A 22,678-nucleotide genomic window follows, 5' to 3' on the forward strand; every position below is an offset into this window, starting at 1 on the left:
CTGGGCCTCTATTCTTGTCTATGCAATGCAGGCAGATCATGGGTGGTCGGAGGGGCCATCAGAATTCTGTACATAGCTGAAGTCATCACCCTGCCTAAGTACTCCTCTCAAGATCAGTCAGCCCTGATACAAATGGTGGGCTGTTTCTTTGCAGGATTTTTGCAAATATCAGAATCTCTGGATGGGTGAATATCAGTCTGTGGAATTGCACGTTCCTAGGCAGGCAGACTGTCCCCATGTCATAGTGAGTCACCATGATTAAAATCCTGGGAATTAAAAAGGTAGGACAGAGACAGTGAGACATCCTTCAGACGGGAAATTAGGTCGGCTGTCTCTGATTGGCTGTAGCTTTCTAATGTGCACAGTGAGAAGGAATGTCAGTCCTATCGAGTGATCTTCTGTGAAATACACAACATCGGTTGTGAGGAGAGCCACTCCCCCTGCTCCCGCCTCCTCCTTTCTCAAAGCCAATAGATGGACAGTTGCTGTCTCATATGACTTGGTACACAGAGTGGCGTCTGCTGGAAAGGAAGTTCGGGGAAGCTGCACTTAAGGATCTAGAGCCAGCACAAGTGAAATTATAAACACGTAACATATACAGGGATATGTAATTAGCGGACCTCCCGGCTGTTGCAGAACTACAAGTCCCATGAGGCATAGCAAGACTCTGACAGCCACAAGCATGACACCCAGAGGCAGAGGCATGATGGGACTTGTAGTTTTACAACAGCTGGAGGTTCGCTAATTGCATATCCCTGGTTTAACCACATGCTGACCGGACCATAGCTGAAAGACGGCTACAGCGCGGTCGGCTTATTCTGGGAGGGCATCCATGGACGTCCTCACAGAATCTTGCTCCTGCGCGGCCCCTCGGGCGTGCACATGGGAACATCTGTGACATGCCGGGTTCGGGGGACCCGTTGCATCACGGATCACTTTAAATGGCCGCTGATAGCACCCGTTTGCCAGTGATCGCTCCGTCAAATGACGGAGCATCACGTGTAAACAAACCGGTGTCATGCCAGGACGCCGGCTCCTCCCCTCGCCGTACCGATCGGTACAGTGAGAGAGGGAGAGATCGTTTGCAGCGCTGTGGGCACTACAGATCCAGCCCACAGCGCTGTTCAGTGCCCATATTCTGCCACTGCCATACTCTGCCAACACTCACCAATACTCTGCAATAAATTTTAACAGAAACAAATATTTTTTTTTTTTACCGAATTTTCAGTCTTTTTTTTTTTTTTGATTTATAGCGGTGATTAACCACTTGCTTACTGGGCACTTAAACCCCCCTCAGTCCCAGACCAATTTTCAGTTTTCAGCGCTGATGCACTTTGAATGACAATTGCGCGGGCATACAACACTGTACCCAAATGAAATTTTTATCATTTTTTTTTCCCACAAATAGAGCTTTCTTTTGGTGGTATTTAATTACAGCTCGGAGTTTTATTTTTTGCTAAACAAACAAAAAAAGATGCAAAACAAAAAAAATCCTGTTTAATAGTTTGTTATAAAATTTTGCAAACAGGTCATTTTTCTCCTTCATTGAAGTGCGCTGATGAGGCGGCACTGATAGGCTGCACTGGTGGGCACTGATAGGCTGCACTGGTGGGCACTGATAGGCTGCACTGGTGGGCACTGATAGGCTGCACTGGTGGGCACTGATAGGCATAGTTAAGGCGGCACTAATAGGCACAGATAAGGCGGCACGGATGGGTGGCACGGATGGGGGGCACTAAGGGGCACTGATAGGTACCACTGATAGATGGGACTGATAGGTGGCACTACTGGGCACTGATGGGCGGCACTGCTGGGCACTGATGGGCACTGGTAGATGACACTGATGGGCACGGATATGTGGCACTGGGGTGCAGCACCTTTGTTGAGGCAGATTGTGGGCGCTGCTGGGTGGCACTGTGGGCACTGCTGGGTGGCACTGTGGGCACTGCTGGGTGGCACTATGGGCACTGACGGGGGGAACTTATTTTTTATTATCTTTATTGATGAGGGGGCAGGTGGGCACTGGCAGGGGGCAGGTGGGCACTGGCAGGGCTGGCCGTGATCGGGACTGATGTCCAGATCACAGCCGCCGGTGATCAGCTCTTTTTTTTTTCTGTCAGCGCGAGGAGGAATAATAGCCGATTACCGGCTCCGTTATATCACATGATCAGCTGTCATTGGCTGACAGCTGATCACGTGATAAGGGGTCGGGATCGACCCCTCGCTCTGATCGGTGATCAGGCGAGTCTCATAGACTCGCCGATCACAGAGCGCGCCGCGTGCGTCCCTCAGGGGGCGCGCAGGCCGCTCGTGCACGGGACTAAGTCAATAGACGTAGTCCCGGAAAAGGAGATCCGTGCTGTAGCCGTCATTCGGCTATAGCGCGGGTCCCAAGTGGTTAAATACCATCAAAAGAAAGCTCTATTTGTGTTAAAAAAGGGCCAAACGTTTCATTTGGGTACAGTGTTGTATGACTAATTGTCATTCAAAGTGTGAGAGCTCCGAAAGCTGAAAATTGGTCTGGTTAGGAAGGGGGTTTAAGTGCCCAGTGGGTAAGTGGTTAAAGGATAAGTTCATCTTTTGAAACTTGTTACATGTTCCACTTGTTTTTAGGCCCCTTTCACACTGGTGGAGTCTGCCAGCAGATCTGCCTGCTCAGCAAGGAATCTCTCCGCCGATGCAGAGCAGACACGGACACAGCCCGCTGTCCTTTATGGCATAGCTCCCAACTGTCCCTGATTTGGGACTGTCCCTCATTCCTCCTCATTTGTCCCTCATTTTTGGCTGGGCACTTAAAAAGCAACGTACAGGTACATGCTTGTGCCCAGCCGTGCCATTCTGCCGACGTATATCGGCGTGAGGCGGTCCTTAAGTGGTTAAATGTAACTGCCTACTCCCAAACTGCCATTTTAAGTAAAACACATAGCCAAGTATTATTCTCCACAGTTTTTAAAAAAAGAAAACAAATAAAATTAGTCCTGCTATCTACCAATAGAACTTAACCAAAAAGTGCATTCTATGCATCCAAAAATAAATATACCAAATGAAATCATTATTCAACCAAAAAAAAAAAAATGTTAAAGCAATAACTCCAAGACCAATAATAAATAACACGTTTTCTTCTCCGATTCCCTAACATGTCTGGTTGACAAACGGCCGTTCAGAAACTAAATGAAAAGTGTGAAAAGAAAAGTGCGACTCAACACTCACCAAATTAGCAGAAGGCGCCCAAAGGGTGGTGCTAAAGAGCCAACAATTGTGTGGCCGTGTGTATGCAAGACAAGTTTGAGCCAACACCCTTCGGACAAAATTCCACAATTTTGTTGGCCAACAATCTGATAGTGTGTACAAGGCATAAGACTTTAAAGCCTCTTTCAGGCGGGCGGACCGCCCCCCGGCGGACTCTGTTTTGCTCAGCAGGGGGGGGGGGGGGGATCAGTAAATCCCCACTGAGCAGGCGGATCACAGGTCTGTCTCCGCTCGCTGTGCTGAGACGGACCTGTCAGAGTCCCGTTCTCCTCTATGGGGAGATTGGATAAAAACAGACCGCCTGTGCATTTTTATCCGATGTGATCCACCAGACGGATTGAAAATAGGGTCACCACCCATCTGGTTTTGGTGGACAGAATCGGATACCAGTGGGTGTCAGCGGACATGTCACCGCTGACATCCGCTGCCCCAAAAGGGCCCTAAGCGTTGTGTGTTTCTATTGATGCACACAGTGTAGGGGGAGACAACTCTAGTCACTGCATGCAAGGTTGACTCCATAGGATGCTGCAAGATAAAGGAGCCACCCTGAAACAGGAAATGTGGAGCAGAGGTCTTGGCACCAACTTAAACTGGAAGAATAAAAGATAAAGAAGCTGCACATTCTGTAATTGAAATCAGCTGCTGAAAGTGCTTAGAAAACGGAGGGTTTATCGTCCCTTTAAGGCTCATTAGGGGGTGAAATGCATCAGGGAGGAGCTGGGTGGGGTGTCTTGAAGTGTGCTGAAACAAAGTTTGTTTTTACCTTTTTACGGAAGTGTTGTGTTAGCGGAGAAATCAGAACCTGCAACCTGGGACGTTAACGGCGGCATTCTTGTGAGTGGCACCAGGGCAAATTGTGATTACAAGCGATAATTATCGGTAACTGCAAAGAAGAACTGAAAGTTTTCCAGATTCGTTTGCTTGCTGTATTCCTTCACATTCACGTCGTGCCGTTTCCGCACAAGCAGCAATCCTTCCATGGACTTTGAGCTGACGCAGTAAAGCTTGCTTTATTTTTCGACATTTCTACCAGGAGGCGTAGAACTAGTTAAATATTATACCCTTCAGCCAGACTTGTAATGCGGTGACAGTGGAATGGTTCAGTTGTGGCAGAGTTCAAAACACGGCTTACCCCAGGTAAAAGATCTCGAATTTTCCAAGATTTTATGAAGCATCTACTGTCAGTTTCCTCGGTTTTACAGTCTTTACACCTGGCTGATTAATTGTATGTACACCAAATTAACACGTATTAAATGACAAGACCACTGAAAAAACAATTACAGACTTTCCAACCTGCAAAAACCCGTTTCAGGGAGGTGGCAAACTTATTTTAGGGAGGTCACACTCTGTGCCAACAACCCCCCCCCCCCCATTCATAGTAAAATAAAAATATAATTGCGCTACCAGAATAACGTAAAAAGTCTAGCAGCCAGCAACAACAATGATGAATTGTGAAAACATAAAAAAATAAAAATTGCAGCGCTAAATAATGTGAAATACTAGTGACAATACACACCAGACAAATATCAAAAAAAATATTGTGATAAAAAATAATCTTTTTATCACAATATTTTTTTTGAGATTTGGTGTGTATTGTCATTAGTATTTCACATTATTTAGCGCTGCAATTTTTTGTTTTTTATAATAAAATAATACTTTACAGATAATATAATGCCATAATAAAATAATACTTTACAGATAATATAATGCCATAATAAAATAATACTTTAAAAGATAATGCTGCCAACACTGCAGCCTCATCAGTGCCCATCAATGCAGCCTCACTGCCCATCTGCAGCCTCACTGTGCCAACAATGCAGCCTCACTGTGCCCATCTGTATCCTCATCAGTGCCCATCAATGCAGCCTCACTGAGTCATCAATGCAGCCTCATCTTGCCCATCTGCAGCCTCATTAGTGTCAACAATGCAGCCTCTCTGTGCCCATCTGCAGCCTCACTGCCCATCTATATCCTCATCAGTGCCCATGTGCACCTTCACTGTGCCCATCTGCAGCCTCACTGTGCCCATCTGTATCCTCATCAGTGCCCTTCTGCAGCCTCTCCAGTGCCTTGATTACACAGTGCCCCGCTATGTCATGCAGCTGCAGTCTTAACTGTTCGGCAGCCGTTCACTGTAACAAAGCCCCGCCTCCTCATCCATGACAGACGGTCAACTGAACACCGATACAATGCTGGGACATTGAATCAGTGTTCCGTCTATCATGGCTTTGTTACAGTGGACGGCCACCGAACAGTTAAGACTGCAGCTGCATGACACAGTGGGAGACACCCGCTGCTTGCGATTACACAAACGGAGGGAGGGAGAGGAGGACTCTGCATTTAGATCGGCCCTGGGCACCGCTGCAGCCGCAGCTCAAAGCGGCCCCAGGGCAGGCGGCCAACTGGGAAATTTTTCTTGGTATCCCGGTAGGCCAGTCCAGGCTGAGTGGCAGTGCAGGCTCAGTCGGGAGATTGTGCTGCACTCGCGGGTGTCCGTGAGCCCGCCGTCAAATGCGGGAGTATCCCACGAGTCGCCGGAGGCTTGAGAGGTCTGCAATTAGAGGAGCTAAAGTAACTGGTTATGAAGCTGTAAACCAGCAGAATTGTGCCTGTTCCAGAATGGGAATGGTTGGCGTACTGAGAGCATGGGAGAGAGGGAAGGAGTATTCAGGTGTGGTGCTCAGAGCAGGAAGGGAGAAGTATGTTTTGGGTAGAGTTGCCACCTCATCCCTTTAAACCCAAATGCCTTTGAATTACACAGGTTCTGGGGATAATTAAATGCAGATAAGGCACCAAGTTGCATTTAATTACCACCTTAATCAGCCACAGAACCTGTGTAAGTAATGTGTTCGGGTTTAAAGGGATGTGGTGGCAACCCTAGTTTTGGGGCATTGGTTAATGGGGAGGACCCTGTAGTTGTAGGGGGCCTGGAGCAAGTAGGATGAAGATCCTCTTGTAAAGGCAGAGGGTTTTTTTTATCCTAATGCCTTCTATTAATTAAGAGGGACAAAAACTTCTGTGATTGGCTGAGACACAGCAGCGATGCCATTGGCTCCCGCTGCTGTCAATGAAACTCAGCCAATCAGGAGGGTGGGAGGGGCAAACCGCAGCTCCATGTCTGAATGAACACAGAGCCGCAGCTCGGCTCGGGTGCCCCCATAGCAAGCTGCTTGCTGGGGGGGCAAGCGACAGGAGGGAGGGGCCAGAAGAGCTGGCAAGGGACCTGAGAAGAGGAGGATCCGGGCTGCTCTGTGCAAAACCAACTGCACAGAGCAGGCAAGTATAACATGTTTATTATTTTAATAAAAAAAAAAGATTTTACTATCCCTTTAACTTTAATATAATTTTTTGCAGAAATTTGTGCATGATAAACTGTTGCCCAAAAATCACGTGACACAAAAAATTGGAACTACCACCATTTTATTCTCCAGGGTGTCTGCTTTCAGAAAATGCATAATGCTTGTGGGTTTTAACTAATATTCAGGCCAAAAATGTTTTTTTTTTTTTTTTAGCCACTTGCCGACCGCTGCACGCCGATTTACACGATATACCTGCCCACGGATTCGATGTCCACCGGTCTCCCAGTGTTCGTGTCATGGAGCCTCAGAGCAGGGACAAGGCATTTCCCCGTTCTAGCTTGTGTCATGACAGAGATCACCGCTCCCCGTCATCGTGAGCAGTGATCGCTGTCATGCGACTTGAAGCCCAACGCCCACCACCCCCACAGTTAGAATCACTCCCTAGGATACACTTAATTCCTTCATCGCCCCTTAGTGGCTAACCCCTTCACTGCCAGTGTCATTTACACAGTAATCAGTGCATTTTTATAGCATTGATCTCTGTATAAATGGTCCCAAAATAGTGTCAAATGTCCGCCATAATGTTGAAGTTACGATAAAAATTGCAGATCGCCACCATTACTAATAAAAAATAAAAAAATGAATAATAAAAATGCCATAAATCTTTCCCCTATTTTGTAGACGCTATAACTTTTGCGCAAACCAATCAATATACACTTATTACCTTTTTTTTTTTTTTTTTTTTTTTTTTTTTTAAACTGAGGGAAAAAAAATGTTTTTATATATTTTTGGGGGATATTTCTTTATAGCAAAAAGTAAAAAATTAGTTTTTTTTTTTTTTCAAAGTTGTCGGGTTTTTTTTTTTTTTTTTTAGTTTATAGAGCAGAAAATAAAAACCGTAGAGGCGATCAATTACCACCAAAAGAAAGCTCTATTTGTGGGGAAAAAAGGATGTCAATTTTGTTTGGGAGCCACGTCGCATGACCTCGCAATTGTCAGATAAAGCGATGCAGTGCCGTATCGCAAAAAGTGCTCTGGTCTTTGGCCTGCAAAATGGTCCAGGGCTTAAGTGGTTAATAGTAAAAAAAAAAAAAAAAAAAAAGACTTTACAATCCCTTTTAACTTTTAATGTCATTTTTTACAGAAATTTCGTGCTTGATAAACTGTTGCGCAGAAATCACGTGACACAGAAAATTGGAACTACCACCATTTTATTCTCCAGGGTGTCTGCTTTTAGAAAAGGCATATAATGCTTGTGGGTTTTAACTAATCTTCAGGCCTTAAATTTATTTTATTTTAATTTTTTTTAAACATCCAAAAAATGGCTCAGACATCAAAATAATTAAAGGTCCAGCTCCCACAAAAGGGTTAATGAAGGCGCAGGGGGCCCACATAGATGAAGCGGATGTTGCATTTTTACTGGATGGTCCACTTTATATATAGGAGCCCCGGAGCAGAATATTCTGGACCATGCCGGAGAAGTCGGCATTACCTTTGTATGTTGGTAGTTCTCGTCAGGACCGCGGTATCCTTTTTAAGTCAATGAGACACAATAACCTGGCAGATGATCTGACTTTCCCATTAAGCGAACATGTCACCAGTGCCAAACAAATGGACAACCTTGACTTGCCCTTATGTGGAAGCGCCTCGGTGAAAGATCTGGAAAACATTTCAGGTTCTTTTTTTTCTTTCTTCCTGGCCAAGTGCATGACACGCCGAGAATGAGACGGTCCGCTCGCGTCTCCTCATTACCAGGCGAGAGTCCTCGGATGCACCCAACATACTAATCACGGGAGGCCAGAGGTCTCCTGTCTGAAGCCCCCGATACACCGACTCATTCCTGCTTCATAGCAATCAATTGGGAACAAATTCTCGGCGGTTCTCGGCTCTCCAGGCCGGCGGCGGCGGCGGCGGCGGGAGCCACTCGGCAGCAGCTATCTGGGATCACAGCTATTACCCGGGACACATGAAAAACTCCCATAGACTGTAATTACATCTTGCAGATGAGGTCTGGGAATGCACACAACTCGGGGATTAACCTGAACCATTTCTTTTTAATATGAAGACGCAAGAAAATGATATCGCTGGAATTCAGAGATCGCAGGCGGGAGGGGTCCGCGGGACGTGGCGGGGAAATAAATGAGAAATAGTCTATTAATGGATTTGGGGAAATAAGCTATTTATTTTACACTCTATCCTTTTCACCTTCCTGATAATTAAAGGAAAGTTGGACCGACTTCCAAGTCACACCATCGTTCTATTGATCTTTTGCCTTCAGAACTTTTATGTTGATCAGGTATTCTGATTTGTAAACCATCGCCTTGTAAAACAACACATTCCGTTTAAAATAGAAATGAGAGGCAAAACATTGGTGTATAGTTAGGAATTTTTTTATTTAGAAATATATACATTTTTATTTTTTTATATATATGCGATCACATTCCATCTTTTTTCAGCTGCATACGAGCTGGGGGAGGAGAAGCAGCAGCACACTGATCTTCCCGTGAATGGCTGTGCAGCAGGGGCTTGTCAGGTCAAGTCTGATCATTGGAGAGCAGGCTGAGTTTCCAGCATAGCTAGAGAACTGACCACACTGTGCTCTCCTGCTTGGTGTGGTCAGTTTTTAATAGGAAAGCAAAGGATGAATGGCAAAACGTTTTCTGTATAGATATTAAAAAAAAAACACTAAATACATTTTTTCCCTTTTTTTAGTATTTCTTATATAAGCGATCACATTCCATCTTTTCTCAGCTGCATAAGAGCTGGGGGAGGAGAAGCAGCAGCACACTGATCTTCCCGTTAATGGCTGTGCAGCAAGGGTGTGTCAGGTCAAGTCTGATCAATGGAGAGCAGGCTGAGTTTCCAGCATAGCTAGAGAACTGACCACGCTGTGCTCTCCTGCTTGGTGTGGTCAGTTTTTAATAGTAAAGCAAAGGATGAATGGCAAAACATTTTCTGTATAGATATAAAAACAAACAAAAAACACTATAAAAAAAAATGTTCCCTTTTTTTATATATCTTTTCTCAGCTGCATAAGAGCTGGTGGAGGAGAAGCAGCATCACACTGATCTTCCCAGTGTATGGCTGTGCAGCAGGGGCTTGTCAGGTCAAGTCTGATCATTGGAGAGCAGGCTGAGTTTCCAGCATAGCTAGAGAACTGACCACACTGTGCTTTCCTGCTTGGTGTGGTCAGTTTTTAATAGGAATGCAAAGGAACACCAGGGATTTCACATAAAGGAAGCAACATGGAGAGAACGGGATACTTTCTCGTACAAGTGCATGGTACAGCAGGCACATATCAGGAATATGAAGTGTTGGGGTAACAAATGCTTTAAAGTGGTTGGAAATCTCAGACATGAAATATGAACAAAGCAGATCCCTCTCTAGTGTATACTTGTCTCAACCCAGAGCACCAAGTGTCATTTCTGTCCGCTGCTTCATTCCTCTGCTATGAGCATGAGTCACTTCTGACAAGTTTTCCTGACACCAAGAGAAAAAAAAGTGAAAGGGAGGGAGCTCCAGTACACAGCCTGTGATTGACAGCCTCAGCTTTGTCCCTGTGTGAAGGGGGGTGTGTCCCTTCCCTCCAATCAGCTCTCGGAGCTCTCCTCACTGAGCTCTGCTGTGTGTAATCTCAGCTCCCTGCCCCCCGTTTCTGAAGGGTCCGGCAAGCTTTTTAAATTCTTGACTTTAAACAAATGAAGAGGAGACTGCAGATAAACAGGTATAGGGAGAGACTACTGGTTCAATAGCCCAGATACAATTTTATTCCAGTAGTGGTATAAGGAGTAGGCTGACCCTCCGACCTGGAACAAATATAGAGGTAAGTAATTCTGACACTTGTTTATATTGTGTCTTTTGGGTGTGTGGAACGTTTGCTCCCCTGCTGTGTGCTGTGGTTCCTTCCGCTGGTCCCGACATCAGTACAAGACACAGTAGTGATGTAGGGGTTAGTGGAAGAAACCACAGCGTGAAGCAGGGGACCAGGCATCCAACACTCCTGGAATTTGTCAAATGTGAAGAATCTTTTGCTCTACACGAGAGCAAAGATGCTCTGGATCTGTGACTCCAGAGCCAGACCATAATCTTCAAAACAAGGGCCAGCTATAGCAGCCCTACATTTTTTTCATGTTACAGTCACTGTCGTTGAATCCACATACAAATCTATGGGATTGCAGACCTTGTTTGAAGCAGGTCAGAAGGAGGTCAACTGCAGGTCAAATAACTGTCAATTCTTTCTTTTTTTTTCTTTTTTTTTTTTAATCCAATAAAGTTTTATTAAAAAGAAAAGTGTGCATACAAGATATTGCACAAAAGTGTACAACGCTTCCAAGAACGCCTCTTCCATTACTGGAACATCCTAGTAGAGTACCAAATACAGTATTTAACCCTTTCATGAGTAAGCCATTTCTGACATTTGGTGTTTACAAATTAAAATCCCTATTTTTTGCTAGAAAATTACTTCCCCAAACACCCAAACATTATATATATATATATATATATATATATATATATATATATATATATATATAATATATAAGCAGAGAATCTAGAGAATAAAATGGCGCTTGTTGCAATATTTTATGTCACGCGGCATTTGTGCAGCGGTGTGTTAAACGTAATTTTTTGGGGAAAAGGGACACTTTCATGAATGAAAAAAAAAAAAGAAAACAGTATAGTTATAATTGCACGCCCTCGTGGAATAGCGACAAACTTTGGTACCTAAAAATCTCCATAGGCGACGCTTATATATATATTTTTTTTTTTACGGTTACCAAGTTACAGTTACAGAGGAGGGCTAGTGCTAGAATTATTGCTCTCGCTCTGATGATCGCGGCAATACCTCACATATGTGATTTGAACACCGTTAACATATGCAGGCGCGACTTTCGTATGCGTTTTTCTTTGCTGTGCGAGCTCGCGGTGACGGGGCGGTTTGAAACATATTTTTTTTTTTTCTTATTTTTTTTTTTTTTTAATTTATGATTAAATTGTGTTTAAAAAAAAAAAAAAAAGATTACATTCCTTGTGACAGCAATAAAAGTGAACATCCCTTGTGACGGTAATAGGTGGTGACAGGTACTCTTTATGGAGGGATCGGGGCTCTAAAAGACCCCAAATCCCTCCTTTACACTTCAAAGTATTCAGATCACCCAAAACGGTGTATCTGAATACTGTATATTTTTTAAAATCCAGCGCCATTGGCAGCCGAGTAAACAGAAAGTGACGTCGCTTCCGTGTTTACATCAAGGAGACTGGCACAATGCCATTTCTGGCTTTGTTCCAGTCTGTCACTAGCCTCCGGAAGAGCCGGATTGTCCATCGTCTCTCCGGTGCCACCGGGAGGCCCGGGAAGAGCAGTGGGAGGGGGGGGGGGGGGCGTCCCCTCCCGCCCAACAACCGAGTGGCTTTTAGCCGCATCAGTTGTTATCCTCGGAAAGCCGATCGCCGGCTCTAAACAACGGTACCGGGATGATGCATGCAGCTGCGGGCATCCTCCCGGTATAACCCTGGAAAGCCGGGTACACACATCTGCGTACGCTCGGCGGGAAGGGGATAATGTACACACGAGTACAGCCTCTATTCACCTTCTGCTACGAGACATTACAGTTATGTCATCTAAGACCAATTACATCATTAATATTCATAGTCCGCTACTAATAAGTACACAAAGAGATTGTCCTACCCAGTGGACACACACTATATTACCAAAAGTATTGGGACACTGGCCTTTACACGCACATGAATTTTAATGGCGTCTTAGTCTGTAGGGTTGAATATTGAGTTGGCTCAGCCTTTGCAGCTATAACAGCTTCAGCTCTTCTGGGAAGGCTGTCCACAAGGTTTAGGAGAGTGTCTATGGGAATGTTTGACCATTCTTCCAGAAGCGCATTTGTGAGCTCAGGCACTGATGTTGGACGAGAAGGCCTGGATTGCAGTCTCTGCTCTAATTCATCCCAAAGGTGTTCTATTGGGTTGAGGTCATGACAAGTTCCTCCCCCCAAAACTCGCTCATCCATGTCTTTATGGACCTTACTTTGTGCACTGGTGCGCAGTCATCTTGGTATAGGAAGGGGCCACCCCAAACTGTTCCCACAAAGTTGGGAGCATGAGATTATCCAAAATATTTTAGTATGCCTAGACCTTAAGATTTCCTTTCACTGGAACTAAGGGGCCAGGCCCAACCCCTGAAAAACAACCCCACACAATAATCACCCCTCCCCCAAATGATTTGGACCAATGCACAAAGCAAGGTCCATAAAGACATGGATGAGCGAGTTTGGGGTGTAGGAATTTGACTGGCTTGCACAGTGTCCTGACCTCAACCCGAGAGAACACCTTTGGGATGAATTGGAACAGAGACTGTGAACCAGGCCTTCTCATCCAACATCAGTGCCTGACCTCACAAATGCGCTTCTGGAAGAATGGTCAAACATTCCCATAGACACACTCCTAAACCTTGTGGACGGCCTTCCCAGAAGAGTCAAAGCTGTTATAGCTGCAAAGGGTGAGCCAACTCAATATTGAACCCTATAGACTAAGACTGGGATCCCATAAAAGTTCATGTGCGTGTAAAGGCGGGTGCCCCAATACTTTTGACATTATAGTGCATGTGTCAGGTTGGCATTATTCTGTGCCTCCACATATGTGTGTGCCTGTTTTGTGCTGGGAGCCTACCTTCCGCACTGTGACATCACTGACCGCTCCTGGTCACACAGATTTAATTGGGAGCTGGTAGGATGGGCCTCCAGGTACCTAATCACTGTAACAGCCAATCACAGCGATCACATGGTCTGGTGGCCGAGCAAACAGGTGACAATGGTCCGGTGTTGCGATCTCATAAAAGGCTGTCAGGAAGGGGTTAATGAATGCAGAGTTGTATCTGTTATATCTGCCAGGAGATTAGTTGAGGGCTGTACGGTTTTTATTAAACTGTGTGTGGCAAGATTTTGTGAAAATATCCGACAATCCAGAGCTAAGAACACCGGATTATGAGCAGATCCCGGGATATCCGGCTGTAAATGTCTGTTCTTCTCTATTGCAGACATCTAGAACTGCATTCACCTGATGCCAAGCATACCGTGGTGCTGCGAGCAAAAGATCCCGCGGCGGCCCAGACCTGGTTCAGCGCTATTCATGGAGCCGTGACGGAACTTCTCCCCAAGGTGACCGCCGAAGTCCAAAGTCAGCTGGGAAAAAACGGAATCTCCGGAAGTCATGAAATTCGGCACATGGGCTGGCTGGCAGAAAAGGTCAGTCTGGTGTATCTTTTGGCCTTTTATATTGTTTTTGTTTTGTTTTTGTTTTTTTAAGATAAATGACCACAAAAAAGTTCTCGTGAAGTCCCTTTAACCTCTACCCACCCAGCCTGGCGTCCCAGGAGGGCGAAAAGATCAGTGATCATGTGACCTATGTGATCGGCTGTCACAGTGGTCACACAATTGGGAGTCAGTCCCGGCGACTACTGATCATTATCGGGGACCGAGAGCCAGAGCTGGTGCAAGAATTTTTTACACCTTAGGCGAAACCTCATTTTGCCGCCCCCTTTTGTTCCACCCCCGACTCCAACCCCTTTGCCCTGCCCATGTATACCCCAACTTTTTAATGAAGTGCCCATCAAATGCAGCCTCACCAGCGCCCATCAATGCATCCTACCAGTGCTCATCAATATGCATCGTACTAGTGCCCATCAATGCAGCCCACCAGCGCCCATCAATGCAGCCCACCAGCGCCCATCAATGCAGCCCACCAGCGCCCATCAATGCAGCCTACCAGCGCCCATCAATGCAGCCTACCAGCGCCCATCAATGCATCCTACCAGTGCTCATCAATATGCATCGTACTAGTGCCCATCAATGCAGCCCACCAGCGCCCATCAATGCAGCCCACCAGCGCCCATCAATGCAGCCCACCAGCGCCCATCAATGCAGCCTACCAGCGCCCATCAATGCAGCCTACCAGCGCCCATCAATGCGCCCATCAATGCAGCCTACCAGCACCCATCAATGCAGCCTACCAGCACCCATCAATGCAGCCTACCAGCACCCATCAATGTGCCCATCAATGCAGCCTACCAGCGCCCCTTAATGCAGCCTACCAGCGCCCCTTAATGCAGCCTACCAGCGCCCCTTAATGCAGCCTACCAGCGCCCCTTAATGCAGCCTACCAGCGCCCGTCAATGCAGCCTACCAGCGCCCGTCAATGCAGCCTACCAGCGCCCGTCAATGCAGCCTACCAGGGCCCGTCAATGCAGCCTACCAGGGCCCGTCAATGCAGCCTACCAGGGCCCGTCAATGCAGCCTACCAGGGCCCGTCAATGCAGCCTACCAGGGCCCGTCAATGCAGCCTACCAGGGCCCGTCAATGCAGCCTACCAGCACCCATCAATGAATGTTTGATTGCTTCCATTCATTCGGGAGTCAGGACACACACAGTCCTCCTCCACCGCTGCGCCTCTGACACTATGTGCGAACGGAGCGGCGGCTGCCTGCTGATGCTGAGACTTAGTTGCTTGCTACAGAGAGAAGAGAGTAGGAACACCAGTGTCCGGGCGCCCTAGGCAGCAGTGCGCCCTAGGCGGCTGCCTAGTGGTAGCACTGGCCCTGCCGAGAGCTGTCCTGGAGCACGTGCTCAGCACAGAAATATCGGCCACCCAGCAACGCATTTCTGCGATGTGTGAGTGTTAATGCCTTTGTGACTGCACACGTCTTATGTTGGTAACAAAAGGTTAAGGTGGAACTTCACACCCCCCCATCCTATGTTTAATTCTACTCTTAACCCCCTAATATCTTGTCTGGTGTGTTGAATGCACATAAAGCCAGCCATAGCTGGATCAAAATACCTGCTGAACTGGCTGAATTTCAATCCATATATAGTCAGGCTGGTGGTACTGAAGTGGATCTATCAATCACTTTCAGTACCACCAGCCTGTTTGGTTCTTTTTCATGTGATCACTGCCGGCAGCTATAGCCACCAGCAGTGATCATTGTGTCCTGACAGCAGGGAAACCTCCAGCTGTCAAAATACAATAGCGCAGTGGGAGGGATTCCACTATCAACACTGACTGTGTTCATGGGGGAATCTAGCAGGAAGGAAAATTGCATAATCTATGTCCAGGCCAACATGCTCATCCACTCTGAAACTGCAGCATTTTCAAGTAAATCGCTAAAAACCAACACGCCGGGGCTTGTGTTGCCACTTGCCAGCATCAGCTTTCTCTTCCAAACAAAGATTTGGGGGGCACACCCTAAAAAATGCATAAAAGATGGTGCAGACCTAAGACCATACAGACCGAAAAAAGAATACAGCGCACACATGCAAAAATTACATTTATCCTCCAAGGCTAGTTAAAAACACCTGAACATATTCATAAAATATGGGGGTTTGGTCACATTATATGGTTGCTAATATAGTGCTAAGCCCACTTACTGAAAAAAAGTACCCCAAATTAGTGGGTCCTATACTATCCATATAATGGAAGATCCTGCTTCTCTGAACCATGGGAGAAATACACTCCTCTATATGGGAGAACTAAAAGGACTCCACCTATAACACAGGTGGATACTAATAAGAGGCAATGATGAGGGGGTGGGGTGCTCCAGCCCAAAGGGATTTGGTCAGAATCCATACCCTAGACCAGGGATGGCGAACTTTGGCACCCCAGATGTTTTGGAACTACATTTCCCATGATGCTTATGCACTCTGCAGTGTAGTCGAGCATCATGGGAAATGTATTTCCAAAACATCTGGGGTGCCAAGGTTCGCCATCACTGCCCTAGACAAACAAAGATTTGGGGGGCACACCCTAAAAAAAAATGCATAAAAGATGGTGCAGCCATAAGACCATACAGAAGCTTTCTTTTCCAGGTCCGAACAACCAGCTCCTGATGACGCTCCACTGAACAATGTGGAGCATTTTGCACATGCGCAGCATTTTATACATAGCCCCAAAGCCTCCTGGGGTGCATGATGTGGGTATCCTGGGGGGTTTCAGATGGGAGGGATACCATTCTTGACCAAGTGATAAAGGCAGAAGCGCAGGTTCCCCTTAAAATAAAAAATAAATGACACGTGCATTGCCTTAGTGCACTGGGGTGCGATTCAAAATAAATGGTAAATTATGATAAAATAAAGAAGTGACTGGGGCTGAAGGTCCACTTTAAGATTTTGATAGTTTGACTTCATCACGTTCTTGCTCTAAGCTGTGTTTCATTATTATTATTATGATTCAGGATATATATATATATATATATATATATATATATATATATATATAGCGCACCAGCAGTTTGTGCGGCGCTTTACAACATGAGGGCAGACAGTACAGTTACAATACAATACAGGAGGGATCAGAGGGCCTTGCTCGTTAGAGCTTACAATCTAGGAAAATCTACTTAATGTCAGTGTTCCTATTTGTAAATGACAGGTCCACTTTAAACTATGATCAGTAACGTAGACGGGGCCTTTCTCTGCCACCTACTGGAATTTGTCATTTCCATGCAATGTATTTGCTTAAAGAGGGGACTCCGTATGCAGCTTTCATTGAATGTCGCCACTTCACAGCAAGCCCAGAACACATCAAATACACCACAGCCTCCCGGGAAGTGTAATTAGTCGGTTCCTTTGAATTGGGGTTTCTCTGTTCCGCTTAGCTCATCTGAAAAGTGCTTTTATTTAATCTGAGAATGAAGGAGATGTTCTATTCGCTGGTGCAGTTCACAGATAATTAGAGGACAAGTGAGCCGGGCTCTTTAGGCGTTAATGAACATAGAAGCGTCGCTGTGCCCTGCACTCAGCTCTATATAGGTGGAGATACAATGTATATCTAGAGATCTATATCTATAAACGTATTCTGCAGAGGTATTTCTGTAGCACTTTAGAGCAGTCAGCAAAATCCAGAGGTACCCCGTCTAACATGTACAAAATGGAAATGTTACTTATCAATGGGAAGCCTGAGTCTGGGGTGACCCATACAACCACCTTGATGACATTCATTTCACATAAGATGCCCCTTTTCATATCAGAGGTTCCTCCATCACATCGGAGGTCTCCTGTCTCGTCACATCGGAGGTCTCCCTATACACCAGTGTCTCTCCATCACATCGGAGGTCTCCTGTCTCATCACATCGGAGGTCTCCTGTCTCATCACATCGGAGGTCTCCTGTCTCATCACATCGGAGGTCTCCTGTCTCGTCACATCGGAGGTCTCCCTATACACCAGTGTCTCTCCATCACATCAGAGGTCTCCTGTCTCATCACATCGGAGGTCTCCTGTCTCATCACATCGGAGGTCTCCTGTCTCATCACATCGGAGGTCTCCTGTCTCATCACATCGGAGGTCTCCTGTCTCATCACATCGGAGGTCTCCTGTCTCATCACATCAGAGGTCTCCTGTCTCATCACATCGGAGGTCTCCTGTCTCATCACATCAGAGGTCTCCTATACACCAGTGTCTCTCCATCACATCAGAGGTCTCCTGTCTCATCACATCGGAGGTCCCCCTATACACCAGTGTCTCTCCATCACATCAGAGGTCTCCTGCCTCATCACATCGGAGGTCCCCCTATACACCAGTGTCTCTCCATCACATCAGAGGTCTCCTGTCTCATCACATCGGAGGTCTCCTGTCTCATCACATCGGAGGTCTCCTGTCTCATCACATCGGAGGTCTCCTGTCTCATCACATCGGAGGTCTCCTGTCTCATCACATCGGAGGTCTCCTGTCTCATCACATCGGAGGTCTCCTGTCTCATCACATCGGAGGTCTCCTGTCTCATCACATCAGAGGTCCCCCTATACACCAGTGTCTCTCCATCACATCAGAGGTCTCCTGTCTCATCACATCGGAGGTCCCCCTATACACCAGTGTCTCTCCATCACATCGGAGGTCTCCTGTCTCATCACATCGGAGGTCTCCTGTCTCATCACATCGGAGGTCTCCTGTCTCATCACATCGGAGGTCTCCTGTCTCATCACATCGGAGGTCTCCTGTCTCATCACATCGGAGGTCTCCTGTCTCATCACATCGGAGGTCTCCTGTCTCATCACATCGGAGGTCTCCTGTCTCATCACATCGGAGGTCTCCTGTCTCATCACATCGGAGGTCTCCTGTCTCATCACATCGGAGGTCTCCTGTCTCATCACATCAGAGGTCTCCTGTCTCATCACATCAGAGGTCCCCCTATACACCAGTGTCTCTCCATCACATCAGAGGTCCCCCTATACACCAGTGTCTCTCCATCACATCAGAGGTCTCCTGTCTCATCACATCGGAGGTCTCCTGTCTCATCACATCGGAGGTCTCCTGTCTCATCACATCAGAGGTCCCCCTATACACCAGTGTCTCTCCATCACATCAGAGGTCTCCTGTCTCATCACATCGGAGGTCTCCTGTCTCATCACATCAGAGGTCCCCCTATACACCAGTGTCTCTCCATCACATCAGAGGTCTCCTGTCTCATCACATCGGAGGTCTCCTGTCTCATCACATCGGAGGTCTCCTGTCTCATCACATCGGAGGTCTCCTGTCTCATCACATCGGAGGTCTCCTGTCTCATCACATCGGAGGTCTCCTGTCTCATCACATCAGAGGTCTCCTGTACACCAGTGTCTCTCCATCACATCAGAGGTCCCCCTATACACCAGTGTCTCTCCATCACATCAGAGGTCTCCTGTCTCATCACATCGGAGGTCCCCCTAGACACCAGAGTCTCTCCATCACATCAGAAGTCCCCCTTCATGTTGGAGTCATCCCCACACATCAGAGGTCCCCCTATACATAATTCTCCCCATCAGATTGGTTTCCCCCCTATAGATGCGAGCTCCCCATCACATCAGAACCTCGCTATCACGTCGGAGGCCCCCCTATACATCAGAGTCTCCCCATCACATCAGAACCTCTCTATAACATCAGGTCCCCCTATACATAAGAGTCTTCCCATCAGATTAGTGTCCCCCAGGGCTTTTTTTTAGCGGGATCGCAGGCAAACGCAGTTGCAGCACCTCCACAACTGAATGTATTTTTTGGCAAGGATTGCTAGGGTGTGCTGGAGGTTTGATTGATGCTGGCTGTTGGAGATCTGTTGTCATTGTTGTGAGTCTATTTTTGTGTGGGAGGTCTATTGTTATTGGGCAGGTCTATTGTTGCTGGCAGGGGGTCTACTGTTGCTGGGAAAGATCTACTATTGAGGGTTGCTGGCTGCTGGAGGATCTGTTATTGCTGGTGAGGTCTGTTGTTGGGGTGGTATTTTGTTGCGGGGGGCATTGTTCCTGGGGGGGCGGGATGTTTTTGTGTGGGGGATCTATTGTTGCTGGAGGGTCTACTATTGCTGAGGTGGGGTTTATCAAATTCCATACAAATTACTTAGTAGCACAAAATGATACTTGGGCCGATTTTCCCATACCCTTGAGTCTCTGCAGGAATCCTCAAGGGGAGGGGAGGCTCTCTGGGGACCCTAATGCAAGGGGAGGCTCTCTGGGGACCCTAATGTAAGGGAGGCTCTCTGGGGACCCTCATATTAAGGGGGGGCTCTCTGGGGATATATACACACAGGTATATTACTGTATATACATGTGTATGCCCGCCCAAGCATATGACTTTCTTTACTATGCCACTATGGGCTCTAGCCCCAGATCTTTTGTAGACCTATCAATGCCCCTGACCCTACTAATGTCACACAGAGAGACTGTCTTGCCACACAATTAGGATTGGGATAGGAAGCCAATAGATCTACCACTGTGTCAGGCAAATCCAGAGTACCTAAGGATACAGAAAGGCTCAAAAGGATAAACACCTTTGTGGGGGGCGGTATATGAAGAATGACTAGTAATCGGCTTTTCATTGACCTATTGAGGTTCCCAGGTCTGTCCCCATTGCAGAAGCAATCTCTGCTTGATACAATGAATTAGAGTCCAGGACTGAAAAGCTTTCACTTGAACAAACAATTCCAATGATCGATGATCTCCTAATGACACCAGCAGATGCTGCAGCTGTGCTAAAAAGAAGAATTTTACTCACTTTACCAGCAAGAAGAAGGTATGGATATTTTATATATATATAGTTACATTGGACCAGCTTGAATCAATGTAACTATAGATATAATAACTGGCTGATCCCCCTGGAAGCTACAAAACACTGAAATAGACTGAAATAGACACACCGCTACTCCAGTGATCTCCAGTAGCTTCCGGGTCCCTTGATGAGTGGCCGGCCTGCTGCATTCAGGATCCAATCAGATGCATGACATGTGCGCCATTCAAAGAATGCGCTTCCTGAATTAAAGTATATGTGAAACCTAGCCTTAAAAAATAAAAAAAGCCATTTGGTTTAAAATAGGCAAAAACTTTGTGGCCAGCTCAGTGGATTGCTTTAAGAAGGGCCTGGATTATTTTCTAAGTGTACATAATATAACTGGGTACTGACATTTATAGGTAAAGTTGATCCGGGGAAAATCTGATTGCCTCTTGGGCAGAGGCGTCGCGAGGGGGTGACTAGGGAGGGCTGAACCCCCGAATGTGACCCCCTAAAGCCCCGAGTGTCAGCTCTGCAGGGTCTCCATTGCTACCCCCGAGCGCCGCGGCGAACGCCGGGACCAATCTGATCCCGAGCACTGCCGAGTGTGGCTGAGTGCCATAGCAGGTCCCGCCTTCTGGAGCCTGCACGTCTATGATGGACGCCCCACTGGTCCAATGCCGGGACTGCGGGACGTGTGACGTCCATCATAGGCGCTGTTGGATCCAGAAGGCAGGAATTACAAAGCGGCTGCCGTGCCACATCCCCGCTTGGCGCTCGGGCAAGCCGCTCTCCTCCCCTCCTCGGCTCCTCCTCTGAGGATTGGCTGCCTGGCTGCTGTTACACCGCACACCATGGCTGTGTATGTGCGTCAGTGTAGGTAAATGTCAGTGTAGGTAGGTCAGTGTATGTTAATGTCAGTGTAGATAGATCAGTGTAGGTAGGTCAGTGTATGTTAGGGTCAGTGTATGTTAGGGTCAGTGTAGGTGGGTCAGTGTAGGTGGGTCAGTGTAGGTGGGTCAGTGTAGGTGGGTCAGTGTAGGTGGGTCAGTGTAGGTGGGTCAGTGTAGGTGGGTCAGTGTAGGTGGGTCAGTGTAGGTGGGCCAGTGTAGGTGGGCCAGTGTAGGTGGGCCAGTGTAGGTGGGCCAGTGTAGGTAGGTCAGTGTATGTAAATGTCAGTGTAGGTAGGTCCCTACCGTTAGTGTATGTAGGTCAGTGTATGTAAATGTCCAGTATAGGTAGGTCACTATCGTCAGTGTAGGTAGGTCAGTGTATGTAGGTCACTACCGTCAGTGTCAGGGCCCAGCCAAAAAAACCTGCGTCGCGTACAACACCCCCCCCCCCCCCCCCCGTTTCCAGCCTTGGACTTCGGGCTGATGCCCCTAGTCCTTTTGCCACCTAGCAATGCCCCTGCTCTCGGGGGATCAGGAAGGAATTTTTTCCCCTGCTGTACCAAATTGGTTCGTGCTCTGCTGGGGGTTTTCGCCTTCCTCTGGATCAACTGTGGGTATATAGGATTGTATGATATTATTTCTTTTTTCTTTTTTTTTTGTGGTTGAACTGGATGGACTTGTGTCGTATTTCAACCTGACTAACTATGTAACTATGTGTATAGGGGCGTGTCGGGGCAAATCTGATCATCAGAGAAGAGCAGGCTGAGTTCCCAGCACAACCAGAAAACCCACCATGTTGTGCTATTATGCATAGTGTGGTCAGTTTTTAATAGGAAAGAAGAGAGACTGGCAGGAACACCAGGGATTTCACACCAAAGAAGCATTACAAAGAGATCAGGATACTTTTTCATACAAGTACATGGTACAGCAGGCACAAACCAGGAATATGACGTGTTGGGTTTACATATTTTTTTAATGCACAGTGTTCTCTGAATGGACAAGAGGTAGACTTGGGCTGTCTCCGTCTGAGACCTTGTCCAATCAGAGAACACTTTGGGGTTGATTCACTAAAAGCAAATAGACTATGCAAAGTGCACTTGCTTCAGGGCTTAGTAAATGAGCAAAGGCTCTAATGACTTCCATCATCCAATCATGTGCAAGCAAAAATGTTTTTTTTGTTGTTGTTTTTTTCCTTGCATGTGATTGGCTCATTTTTGAAAAGTGAAG

The 22,678-nt window shown here is 46.8% G+C and overlaps 1 protein-coding gene across 2 annotated transcripts in view; it reads left to right on the top strand.

The window, feature by feature from the left end:
• The window catches only part of SNTB1 (syntrophin beta 1), a 237,519-nt gene that overhangs the window by 140,206 nt on the left and 74,635 nt on the right, over nt 1-22,678 (top strand). For both annotated transcript variants that reach the window (XR_013277708.1, XM_077493278.1), the window contains exon 3: nt 13,594-13,801. Coding sequence is in view for 1 of the 2 variants with exons in the window: in XM_077493278.1 (XP_077349404.1) it covers nt 13,594-13,801 (208 nt within the window). In the remaining variant the exon portion in view is untranslated. The remainder of the gene's footprint in view (nt 1-13,593; nt 13,802-22,678) is intronic.

Source organism: Lithobates pipiens, unplaced genomic scaffold (genome assembly GCF_037356315.1).
Source record: "Lithobates pipiens isolate NorthernLeopardFrog02 unplaced genomic scaffold, aLitPip1_a1.2 Scaffold_19, whole genome shotgun sequence".
Lineage (NCBI taxonomy): Eukaryota > Metazoa > Chordata > Amphibia > Anura > Ranidae > Lithobates > Lithobates pipiens.